General features: G+C 52.5%; 1 protein-coding gene and 1 long non-coding RNA gene across 3 annotated transcripts; one reads left to right on the forward strand and one right to left on the reverse strand.

The window, feature by feature from the left end:
* Positions 1-961: 961 nt before the first annotated feature.
* On the reverse strand, positions 962-10,858 carry Ceacam16 (CEA cell adhesion molecule 16, tectorial membrane component). 2 transcript variants are annotated; one of them, NM_001169579.1, is made up of 6 exons: positions 10,689-10,858; positions 7,782-8,126; positions 7,032-7,307; positions 5,292-5,570; positions 2,597-2,923; positions 962-1,179 (listed from the first exon to the last, which is right to left on the reverse strand). In NM_001169579.1, the coding sequence occupies exons 1-6, from the start codon at positions 10,729-10,731 to the stop codon at positions 1,169-1,171; spliced, it is 1,281 nt and encodes a 426-aa protein (NP_001163050.1). In that variant the 5' UTR covers positions 10,732-10,858; the 3' UTR covers positions 962-1,168. The 2 variants fall into 2 exon arrangements, with proteins under 2 accessions (NP_001163050.1, XP_063139284.1); XM_063283214.1 differs by lacking the exons at positions 7,782-8,126; positions 10,689-10,858 and having other exon boundaries at positions 6,279-7,358.
* LOC134482896 (uncharacterized) lies at positions 7,690-8,671 on the forward strand. Its single transcript, XR_010059603.1, has 2 exons — positions 7,690-7,978; positions 8,073-8,671. It is a non-coding gene; the product is annotated as an uncharacterized LOC134482896 (long non-coding RNA).
* Positions 10,859-12,057: the final 1,199 nt, after the last annotated feature.

Here is a 12,057-nt window from a genome sequence, read left to right on the forward strand (position 1 = left end):
TGGGATCTGGCTGTGCCTCTTAACGCAGTGGCTGCATGTGAAAGAGTCCATTTTGTCTAGCTGGGGAGGCAGAATTTTCAACTCATCATAGCAGAGGTTGCCAGCTTCTCACTTTGGAACTATTCTCTCTGACCAGAGGCAACAGCAGACCCAAAAGAAAGACCACACTTCTCAGAGTCCCTTGCAAGTGTGGGGGTGGGTGGGTGTGGGGGAGAACCCGGCAGCCATTAAGGTACTTGATGTGATTGAGAAACTGAAAGCCCTGGGCTGAGGAAGATAGAAGTCTATTGCTGAAGACATCGTGGGGACTCCACTCTACTCTCAACAATGAACTTCTGAGCATTTAAATATATATACATATATATATATATATATATATATATATAAAATCCTAGATTCATATAAGATACTTTTACAATGTCAACTCTATTTAGTTTCTCTATACCTTTAAAAAAAATTTTTTTTTGAGATACTGTCTCCTGTAAGCCAGGCTGGTCTTAAACTTCATTGGGGAGACTGGGCTATGCCCTCAACTCCTAACCTTCCTGCCTCCGGCTCTGATGGCATTGCAGACATGCACCACCTCGTTCAGTTGCGTTCTTGATGTAATGGATGAGACCCAGAAAGTGCTGGACAGTCCCTTGAGAAACACTATTCTCTGAGGGGAAGTAACCCTGCCTTAGGCTTGGGTGAAGGCAGGAGTTACCCAGTGAGGCGGGTCTTTTTCTACTCCACACTTTTTGGAGAGGTCGGATCCTAAGCTCCCTGAGGAACGGGTTACACTTCCGTGTGAACTGCACACCTATGCAAGGGCGCCAGGCCCTGCCCGGGAGCTGAGGGGGCGTGGGTCAAGCGTCCCTAGATGCGCATGCGCCCAGCCTGGGCATGCTGTGGGCTGGGTACCAAAGCAAGCTGCGCTTGGCCAGGCTGGCGGCGGTGGAAGGAAAGGCTGACAACCACGTGCATTCATTGGGACGTTTATGGACTGGGCAGCTCTCCCACAGTTCGGCGCTAAGTCTAGATGGAGGCAGCATGGCGGGACCACGGCCCGCATCCGTGCTGCAGGTGAGCGGTCCTGGGCTCAGGGGCGGATGCAGGGAGATGCTGCAAGGGCACGATTCTCTCCAGGTCTCAGCGGCCTGCGCTGCTACTGAAGAGGTGGCGGTGGCTACTCCAGGGCTGTGCAGGAGAACCGGGGCGGGGACGAGGAGGAGGTTGTCAGTCAACAGGAGGACCTTCCCGCGGCCCCGCCCACCGCGCCTCCCGCAGGCCCCTCCCGCCCCGCTCAGCCTGTGCCATGATCTGGGGTCTGGTGCTGCATGAAGGTAGACTGGTCCTCCAGCTGGACTGTGACAAAGGAGTCTGGAAAGGAATCCCCAGGCACACAGGCTTAGCAGTGCGCCTGTGAGAACCCAGACATCTGGTGGCTGGGTCCAGACTGGTCCTGGCTCCGGAAATTTGACTTGAGAGTCTAGTCTGATGCGACAGGCAAGACTCCAGACTCTTGTTCTTCGTCTGGGAGCACCTGTCCAGAGCACCTGCCCTAGTAACAAGGTCTTGAAGATCTCTGGGAATTCCTAGTCTGATGGAAGAAACATGGCCTTTGACTCTGGGAGATACCAATCTGATGGAGACGACATGGCCTTGGACTCTGGGTGATACCAGTTTCATGGAGAAGACATAGCCTTGGACTATAAGAGCATGGTTCCTGACTGGGAGCTTCTAGCCTGATGGAGGAGATAAGGTCCCAGTCTGATGGAGGAGACATGGTCCTGACTCTGGGAGCCCCCAGTCTGATGGAAGAGACATGGTTCCTGATTCTGGGAGCTCCCAGTCTGATGGAGAAAGCATGGTCCCTGACTCTGGGAGCCCCCAGTCTAATGGAGGAAACCTGGTTCCTGACTTTGGGAGCTCCCAGTCTGATGGAGGAGACATGGTCCCTGATTCTGGGAGCTCCCAATCTGATAGAGGAGGCATGGTCCCTGACTCTGGGAGTCCCCAGTCTGATAGAGGAGACATGGTCTCTGACTCTGGGAGCTCCCAGTCTGACGGAGGAGGCACAGTCCCTGATTCTGGGAGCTCCCAGTCTGATGGAGGAGACACAATTTTCAGTCTGATGAGAAAGACATGGTTTTCTACTGTGGGAGCCCCCCAGTTTGATGGGGGAGAGGTGGTTCCCAACAGAGAACTCTGTCTGATGGAGGAGACACACCTAGCAGCCTGCATCCTAGTGCACATTCAGGTTGGGAGAGCTCTGGTGTCTGAAGGCGGAAACTTCTTGCCCTCATGCCATGTCTAATGGGGGAGGAAAACACCTGCATTCACCCCGATTCCCCAGTATGGTGGAAGAGGCTGGATCCCCATGGTTTAGTTTCCACTGAACTAAGGAGAAAAGATGCCCACCCTCACATGACACCCCTCTTTATGGCTCTATATCCATATGGCGTATACCTCGGTGGATGTGACCGTTTGAGAGGCAAGAGCTCACATGGGACACTCGGGTCAGATGGAAGAGACACATGCCTGTGTCCCACAGACATGTGAGGGAGGAGGAAGACATCTTTGGGTGCACCCCCACCCCATGCCGCTCACTCACGGGCCACCTGTAGCTCCACCTCCAGAGTGTCGGTCTTGCCCTGCAGTGTGACGGTCTTGAGTGTGTAGCGTCCGGCATCCGTGAGGTTCAGCTTTTGCACCAGCAGTGAGCAATTGGCAAAGCCCACCTCCCGGCCTGTGTGCGCTGGGCCGGCGATCCAGTTCCCTGATGGCAGCTGGCTTAGCAGTCGGTTGGGTTCTGAGGCAGGTCCACGGTACCAGGCGTAGACTAGCAGGTCCTTGGGGTAGCCCTGGACAGTCAGGGTCACGTCCTGACCTTCCATTGGCTTAGTTGGTACAGGGACAATCATCATGGCTACAGCTGCGGCTGGGGAGAGAACCACCACCACTGTCAGGACTGCGCTGAGTGTGGTGTGGAGTCCTCCCCATCCCTTGGCCAGCTCCCCCACAGATGGTGCTCCTCATGAGGTGCTGGGGAGGAGGCAGAGGATGGAGGTGATTTCTAAGGTGATCACATAGACTCTTTCTCAGTGGTACTTGCCAGAAAGACATCTCCCCTGTTTGGATTTCAGCCTTGGATAATGATGCAGGTCCTATGTAATAAATTGGAAGACCCCACAGGGTCTGGCCATGTCTCCTCCATCAGGGTAGAGAATTCTAAACTCTGGGGGGCCATGCCTCCCCTATCAGATTGGAAATCCTAGAATATGGGGCTGTGTCTCCCCCATCAGATGATTGGAACTTCTCCTCCCACACAGTGTCTTTTCTGTGAGAGCAGCAGACCCAAGACTCCTCCATCAGATTGGAAGACTCTAGGAGAGATGAAGCTGTACATCCTATATCACAAGGAAAATTCTCACAAAGTGTAGATTTTGTCTCCTCCATCAGATTGGGACATTCTAGATTTTTTCAATCAAGTTTGGGACCCAAGAAGCTGGGAAGACTATTCCATTGGCTTAAGATTCCCTAGAAGGTGGGAGCTTCTGTCTCCTCCATCAGACTGAGAAATTGTAGATTATTGGGAGTGAAACATTCTGATCAGGTTGGAGACCTCCAAAGTTGGGAATAATTGTCTCTGTTCTATAGAAAATGTTAATAAAAAGTGGGGACATTATACTCCCCCATCAGATTTGGCAGGTTCCCAAAATGGGATTTGTGTCTCCCCATCAGACTAGGAAATTTAAAGTAGTGTCATGTTTCCTAGTGACCTGGAAATTCTTCCAGGCTGTGCCTCCTCCCTTTGACTAGAGGGTTTTATGTCTCCCACACCAGTGCCCAGAGTTGAGGCATTCCCTCTTCTCTTTGACTGGCAGCTTCTCTGATCCCTCTGAGGTCAGAGAAAGACCATGCCTCCTCCATCACAACAGCTTGTTTCCAAGGGGGGATAACAGCCATGTCTCTCTGTCTCAATCTCAGCACCTGCCACAGGATTTCTGGCATCTTGTGGAGAAGCAGTTTGGGGAGTGTTATATTAGGTACACCCTGCACCTACCTGCGGACCTTGGATACCTCCCATGTTGGCCCTGAGGTCATCTCGTCCACCCTGTCTCCAGCAAAGGTCCCTCACAGGAAGGACAGGAGGCACACTTACCTTTGTGACAGTCATCTTTGCTCTGCGTGAGCATGAGACCCAGCCTGTTAGTGGAGGAAGAAGGGAGGGAGGAGGGGGTGGACGATTCCCACTGTCCCCAAGGGACAATGGCCATTTGAGAAGAAACCCAGGTAGAATTAATGAGACTTTTTTTTTTTTGAGACAAGGTATTGTGTAGCCCAGGCTGACTTTGAACTGTCTGCGTAGCTGAGGATGGCCTTGAACTCCTGATCTTCTTGTGGCATGAACTCTGTTCCCGCAGGTCCCTCGATCCGCCCCCCGCCCCCAACCATGTGTGGAAGAGAGGTGTGAAGACAGTATTTCTCGTGTGCTTCTCCACAACTGTCTGGTTTTCCAGCTGTGGGGTGTGTGTGTGTGTTTGTGTGTGTGTTTGTGTGTGTGTGTGTGTGTGAGAGAGAGAGAGAGAGAGAGGGAGAGAGAGAGAGAGAGACAGAGAGAGACAGAGACAGACACAGAGACACAGACACAGAGACAGAGACACAGAGACACAGATGTGATGTGTGTGTGTGAGAGAGAGACAGAGAGATAGAGATACAGAGAGAGACACAGAGACAGAGAAAAAAAGAGACAGAGAAACAGAGAGACAGAAACACAGACATACGTACATACATACAGACAGACAGACACACACACGAGAGAGAGAGAGAGAGAGAGAGAGAGAGAGAGAGAGAGAGCACACGCATAGGCACTTAGACATGGGCACTCACGAATGCCCACATCCTATCTGGACTAACTGACACACAATCTAGTTGGCAGAAGTTCAGGTCTACGTGCCTGGGTTTGGGGTAAAGCTGGTGCCTTTTTTACTAAGCGAGGTAATTGCATGGAAGGACATGGACCCTGGTGTTGACTCTGCCACCTCACAGAAGGGGACGCTTGTTTGTCTCAGTCTAACCTCAAGGCAGAGGATATGAGTCACCATTTCTTTTCTATGCCACGGGCTTTGCCTGCCTCTTTTCGAACCTAGACAAGACGGGGATGATCTGATATGCCACCTTGTTCACACATAGCCAAAGAGTGTGCTGGGAATCCACTTATCTTCTGGGAAAATGGTGGCCCAGTCAGCATAGGCCAGCTGGGACTCTCTAGAGAGCAGGTAGCTATCAGGCCGGGGCCGACTCACCAGACAGCTTAACCACCACTGAGGCAGAGCCAGACAGCAGCGTCTTGGAGTTCTTAGCAATGCACGTGTACGTGCCCTCGTGGTCTGCACTCATGGAGCTGATGTTCAGGTGATCCTGACCATTCTTCAAGGCCTTCCCATTGAAGGCCCACACATACTCTGGCTCAGGGCAGGACCGGGACACACACCACAGGGTGAGGGACGTGTTGAAGTCCACTTTAATAGTGCAGCCTGTGCGGGTGGTAGAATCTTGGAGGATAGCCACTCGTTCAGGGCCGACTGTAGGGCAGGAGGGAGAGACACAGGAGGGGCAGGGGTGGGGTGGGGTTGGAGGGGACACAGGAGTGCACCTCAGGTCTTCTGTCTACCAGATTGGGTCCCTGGGGCTGGCTGGCAGGGCTGAGCAGAGGGGAGAAAGCGCTTGAATGTTTCTGTCACATCTTGACTTCTAGCACTGCAGTCTTGAGACTCACTAGCCCTTCACTGAGAACTCGTTTGTGTCTGTGTGCTTTGTTTTGTTTTGTTTCTGTCAAAAAGAGTGTGTGGAGCTGGGCAGTGATAGCACAGGCCTTTAGTCCCAGCACTTGGGAGGCAGAGGCAGGTGGATCTCTGAGTTCAAGACCAGTCTGGTCTACAGAGTGATTTCCAAGACAGCCAGGGCTACATAGAGAAACCCTGTCTTGAAAAACAAAAACAAAAAAACAAAAACAAACAAACAAAAACCCCAAAAATCAAACCAACCAAACAAAAAGAATCCATGCTTTTAGATTCTAGGCTTCTCAGGCCCTAGCTAAGGTTCTAGACTCTCAGTTGTTAGAACTTGATTCTAGGGCTCTACTTCTAGTGTTCCTAGGCTTTGCAGTCATCCATAGCTTCGTCTCTGGGTCTAGAGTTTTTGGTACCTGAATCCTCTGGTTGTAGGATTCTAGAATTTTAGTTTCTGTATGCCAGCCTTATTTTTGAAATTATTACTGTTATTATTATTACCTTTTTTTATTTTTATTTTTTTGAGAAAGAGCCTCATTATGAAGCCCCGGTTGAACTTGACCTCACAGCCGTGTGCTTGCCTCTGCCTCCTGGGTGCCCACCCCCACCCCCACTCCCACAGCTGAACAGCTTGGTCATTTGTATTCTTAGGATTTGACGCACACAGCTGCTGGCACAGGAAGTACTACGCGCTTCTGTGATGAGCTTTTGTGATGAGCTTTTGTGATGTCCCCGCTGAGCCCAGAGTTCCAGCGACCAATGACAGTTAACCCACGTTATCCGTTTCTTTAGGCATCTTTCCTTTTTCCTATCTCTTTTCAGACAGACCTTCATGTAGCCCGGGCTGACCTTGAACTTAAAATGCAGATGACAAGGACAGGAGCTCAGGATCCCGTCTCCAGTTCTCTAGGACTGGGCTGATCGCCATATACTCACATAAGCATTTTTGTGGTGCTGCAGATTGAGTTTGGTGCAAGCCAGACATATGCGGTGGCCTGGTCTGAATAATGATCTTCCCTCCACCTCCGGATACCTTGGATGGCTGGTGTGTGTTCCCTCTCTCAGCTACAGGGTCCTACATCGACCTAACATTGTCAGCCATAACCTGCACTATAAAGTCAGGTATAGTCTAAGAGGGGCCCTGGCTCCTTCCCCAGCCTGCTTTCTGACTTGCTATGTGACTGTAGAGTCCTTCTCCTGGCCTCAGTTTCCCCGTCTGTGAGATATGGATACCAGGTGCCTTGGAAGACTCACAGTATACCGTCAGGTTCAGCGGCTCGCTGCGGCTGACGCTGACCGGGTTCCACACCTCACACTGGTAGGCGCCTGCCTCCTCCCTGCGGACGCCATGCCGGGTCAGCATCCTGCCATCAGGGGACAGGCCCAAGCGGACAGCGACGGGCAGAGCGTCACCATTGAAGAACCAGCGGACCTCAGCGGGGCTGGGGCTGCTACAGATGAGACGAAGGGTATCCCTACGCTCCACCAGCGCAGTGTCGTTGGCCATGACCGTGGGAGGGGCCAGGATCTCTATGGGCGGAGCGAGAGACAGAGGGGGAGGGGAGGGGCACCGAAGTACCACCAAGCTGTACTTCTGAACCCCGAGCCATAGTGACAAAGAATGGTTTTGGAAGACAGACATTATCCTGGAAGCCAGAATGGAGAAGGTGAGCACGTTTTGTGTTGATTTAGCCACACCCACACCCTACTTTAAAAGGACTTGCAAGATGGGTCAGTGGGAAAAATGCTTGCCACCAAACCTGATGACCTGGGTTCCACAGGGTAGAAAGAAAGCACTGACTCTCCAAAGTTGTTCTCTGACTTCCACGTGCATGCGCGCTCGCGCGCGCGCGCACACACACACACACACACACACACACACACACACACACACACACACTGCTATTTTAAAGAATAAATTGTTGTTTCTTTTGTTCCTCAAAGGAGGGGTAAGGATGAGGAAGAGAGTAGAAAGTCCCGGACATGGCAGAGGGGGTGGCTCACCATAGACCTGCATGTGTCCGTAGCCCACCTCCGTCTGAAACTGCCTGTTCAGAGTTTGCAGGATGTAGGTGCCTGTGTGCCCAGGTAGGGCACCATGGATATCAAGGCTGCCATCGGGACGCACAGCTTCCCGCCCTGTGTGGGCTGGTCCAGGGGTCTCATCACCAGTGCTGACAATGTAACTGGCCACCAGGAAGGTAAGGCTGATCGAAGGCCCTGCATACCAATTGTAGGCAAGCAGTTCCCCAGAAAGCCCATGGACTACCAACGTGACATTGTCCCCCTCTGCAGGTTGAGCAGGCTCGGGGGTGATGGAGATCTCAGCCCCGGCGTTCAGGATCCAGGCTGAGAAAGAACAGAAGGGGCAGAATTGACTTGTCGCCTCATTTGACAAGAGGTGAAAAGCTCAGAGGGTGACATCCCCAGTGTCTACAAGGTCAGACAAAATCAAGAGTTGTGCCTCCTTTACCCACACTTCCCCTGGGATAAAACCTAGAACCTTACCCATACTAGGCTCACTCGAGGCTCTTGCTGGAGGATTCTAGGCAGGGGCTCTACCACTGAGCCACGCCCCCAGCCCCTCATTGGGGGATTCTAGGCAGGGGCTCTACCACTGAGCCACGCCCCCAGCCCCTCATTGGGGGATTCTAGGCAGGGGCTCTACCACTGAGCCACGCCCCCAGCCCCTCATTGGGGGATTCTAGGCAGGGGCTCTACCACTGAGACGCACCCCCAGCCCCTCACTGGGGGATTCTAGGCAGGGGCTCTACCACTGAGCCACGCCCCCAGCCCCTCATTGGGGGATTCTAAGCAGGGGCTCTACCACTGAGCCACACCCCCAGCCCCTCACTGGGGGATTCTAGGCAGGAGCTCTACCACTGAGCCACGCCCCCAGCCCCTCACCGGGAATTCTAAGCAAATACCCTGCTATTGACTCTGAGCTCCTCCTACCTGTAGCTCTCTGACCCTCAATATTTCGGTCACCTAATTTTGAGCAGGGAGTGGAGTCTGAACTTTCCTATACGATGGAGAAGGCTTGTCTGGAGCTCCCGATCTTCCTGCCCCAGTCTCCTCAGTTTCTGGCATATACCAGCAAGCGAGGCATTCACAAAGACATGTTGTGTGTAGTGTGTCTCTTTCTGCACATACTTCCATTTCCTCAAGGTTGATATGAAAAAAAGAATTCTACGTCCCCTGCCACCTGGCCTGACGCTTGGCATAGCCACTACTCTGCAGAGCAAGGTGGGACACAGAGAGTTTTCCATGAGAGGCGCCAGGCTGAGACTCAAACCGGCTACTCTGCTCATGTAGCCGACTGTGTCTGTGACCTCTCGCAAACATCAGGGCCTGTCCAAGTCTTTCACCCCAGCCTGGAGTGCTCCTTCTGCCTGTCGAGGACCCTCGCCTCGAGAGCAGATATGTGAAGCCCCTTGCTCTCTTTTTCTTTCCTTTCCATCCTTTCCTTTGGTCCCCTTACCTCCCGCCCCTCTCTGTCTATGACCCCAGATAGTCAAGGCTTGCTTCAAGCTTGGCCCGTGGCTAGGGATAACCTTGAATTCCCAATCTCTCTGCCTTCACCTGCTTGCTGAGCAGTGAGATTCCGGGCTCACAGCACCACACCCAGTTTACGAAGTGTTGCTGATCAAACTCAATGCTTCATCAGTGTTAGGGGAGCACCTGACAGTCAGAGCCACATTCCGAGCCTCCCCCACCCCTTCACTGCCACAGACGGACAAGTCCCGGCCAGCAGAGCTGGTCCTCACTCTTCCTTCTCGACACCTTGTCTGACACCTCCTCGGCACTGGCGCATCTCACAGGAGACACACTTGCAGACTTGGCCTGGCTTTCAGTCCCTTCCCAGTTGAAAGAATGCAGATGGAAATGGCAGGTTCTGGGCTTAAGGCAGAGTTCTGCCATTTGCGTTATGAGTCTCTGGCCAGAAAGCCACCTCTTCAAGCCCTGGGTTTCCTCTCTAGGAAGTCGGGCCTCAGGTGAACATCCTTCTCACGGTGGTTGCTAACTAGAAGAAAGGACTCGGAAGTAGGGAGACAATAGATGCTAATCGACCCTGCGTCTGAGGACCTCTGGCTGAAACCGCCAACCAGGCCCACTTATATATAGTTAAGAGAGCTGTGGCTAAGTAGCAAAAACCAGGCACCGTGGTCACACCCAGGAAGCTGAGTCAAGACAATTGTCTCAAGTGTGAGGCCAGTCTGGGCTACATAACAAGATTCTGTCTCAACAACAACAAGAGCACAACAGCAGCCTCCATCGCTGGGTATGCTGGCACATACCTTCATTCCCAGCACTCAGGAGGCAGAGGCAGGCAGATCTCAGTGAGTTCAATGCCAGCCTGGTCTACACAGAGAGTTCCGGGTTAGCCAGGTCAACAGTGAGGCATAAAGGTACTCGGGATGTAGCTTAGTCTGTAGAGTGCCTGTCAAACCCTGGGTTCAACCCCCCGGCACCCCATAAACTTGGCATGATGACACACACCCGAAATTCCAGCACTAGGGAAGAGGAGGCAGGCAAATCAGATGTTCAAGGTCATCTTCATCTAGAAAGTAAGTTAGAGGCTAACCTGGGCTATAGAAGACCTTACCACAAAGACACCCCAAATCAAGCCACCAACAAGAGTCTGGAAGCCCCGACACTAGTCAACTATGTGGCTTGCTTTGCTCCGGCTGCTCTAAAGCCTCCCTGCTGACATCTCTTAGTGGCAGTCTCCAGCCTGCCCTATAGGCCTCCTCTCAAGAGCTAACTGCTCCAGAGAGAAGCAAAGTTGCTTTCCTTATAGTGCAGGCCTGGAGAAGGCTCACACCTCCCAGGGAGGCCTTCCTCTCTGTCTGGAGGCTTTTGGAGGTGCAGGGAGCTGGCTGATGAGGTGGGGGACCCCTTCTCGCTCACCACTGAGGAGGAACCAGCTGCCCCAGGTCAATGGCATTTTCATCCCAGGCTGAGGTCCGAGATGGTTGGTGGTGATGGCGTCCCGGTCTCTCAGAGGCCCTTCCTGGTTGAGGCTTGGCTCAGTCTGCCACTGGACCCGGGATCGGTCGGCAATTTGGAACCGGGGCGGATCACCGGAATTTGGAGGGATCGAGTCACAGAAGATCTGGGGCCCTGTTTGGGCACTAGGGTGGGTGTGGCAGGCACCGGCCAGGGGCCATGACCCGGCCAGGCCTCCTGGGGCAGCTGCCTAATCCACTTTGTGCCAAAGGCCCAGATTTGGTACTGAGAGGAGAACCAGGTCGCCAGGGAGGAGGGAGGAGGGAAGAGGGATGCAGGGAAATTCTGAGGCAGTTCTTGACCACCATGCTTGTGGTCTCCCTGCTGTACAGTGGGGTTACTGAGGGGCAGATGTTGGAGACGTCTGCTTCTCCAGCCCTCAGTACTGCCAGAGAGTGACACGTGTAACCACAGTGGATGGCACAGCAGCTCTGTGAGATGGGCATCTTTAACACTTGCAATTGCTTGGGAAGTTGAGGCAGGAGAATCCTGACGTCAAAGTCTTCCTCAGCCAGGTAATGATTAGGAGACCAGTCCAGGCTCCGTGAAACCCAGTCTCAAAAAATCAAGATGGAATAAAAGACTCTTTTTAAAAAAACAAAGCAAAAACAAAAACAAAAAACGAACAACAACAACAAAACAGGGTTCCATGTAGCCCAGGCTAGACTTGAACTTAATGTATATCCAAGGATGACCTTGAATGCCTGGTCTTCCCACATCTACCTCCTTAGTGTTCAAATTATAGATGTTGGCCACCAAGCCTGGCTTACATGGTGCCAGATCCCAGGGCCCCGTGGATACACTGTAACTGCTCTATTGTCTGACCTAAGCTCTGCCCTCCCCTTCTTCTCTTTTCTCTCCTATCACCGTCCCTTCTTTATTTTATCATTATTACGTGAGGTAGGTGGCATGTGCCATCACAAGCATGTAGAGGCCAGAGGATGCCTTTGGAGATGAGAGGACGCCTTTGGGAGTCTCCTTCCTTCTATCTGTGGCTTCCAGGGATTAAATTCAGGTCACCAGGCTCGGCAGCAAGTGGCTTTATCCACTGAGCCACCTCGCTGATATTTCTTCCCTTTTTCAAAAAACTGGTTATTTTTATTTCTTTTTTTTTTCCTTTTTTTTTTTTTTCGGAGCTGGGGACCGAACCCAGGGCCTTGCGCTTGCTAGGCAAGCGCTCTACCACTGTATTTTTATTTCTTAATCATGTGTATTAATGTCTGTGTGTGTCTCTCGGCATGAGGGTGCAGGTGCCCATGAAGGACAGAGG

Source organism: Rattus norvegicus, chromosome 1 (genome assembly GCF_036323735.1).
Source record: "Rattus norvegicus strain BN/NHsdMcwi chromosome 1, GRCr8, whole genome shotgun sequence".
NCBI lineage: Eukaryota > Metazoa > Chordata > Mammalia > Rodentia > Muridae > Rattus > Rattus norvegicus.

What these genes read in the sequence shown, in the direction of transcription:
- Ceacam16 (NM_001169579.1), bottom strand. Translation starts at nt 10,731, where the DNA reads ATGAAAATGCCATTGACCTGGGGCAGCTGGTTCCTCCTCAGTG. An exon ending in CAGCTGGTTCCTCCTCAGTG is followed by an intron (nt 8,127 to 10,688) that starts GTGAGCGAGAAG and finishes GTTCTTTCTCAG; the next exon opens with CCTGGATCCTGAACGCCGGG. An exon ending in AGTGGTGGTTAAGCTGTCTG is followed by an intron (nt 2,924 to 5,291) that starts GTGAGTCGGCCC and finishes TTCTCTCCCCAG; the next exon opens with CCGCAGCTGTAGCCATGATG.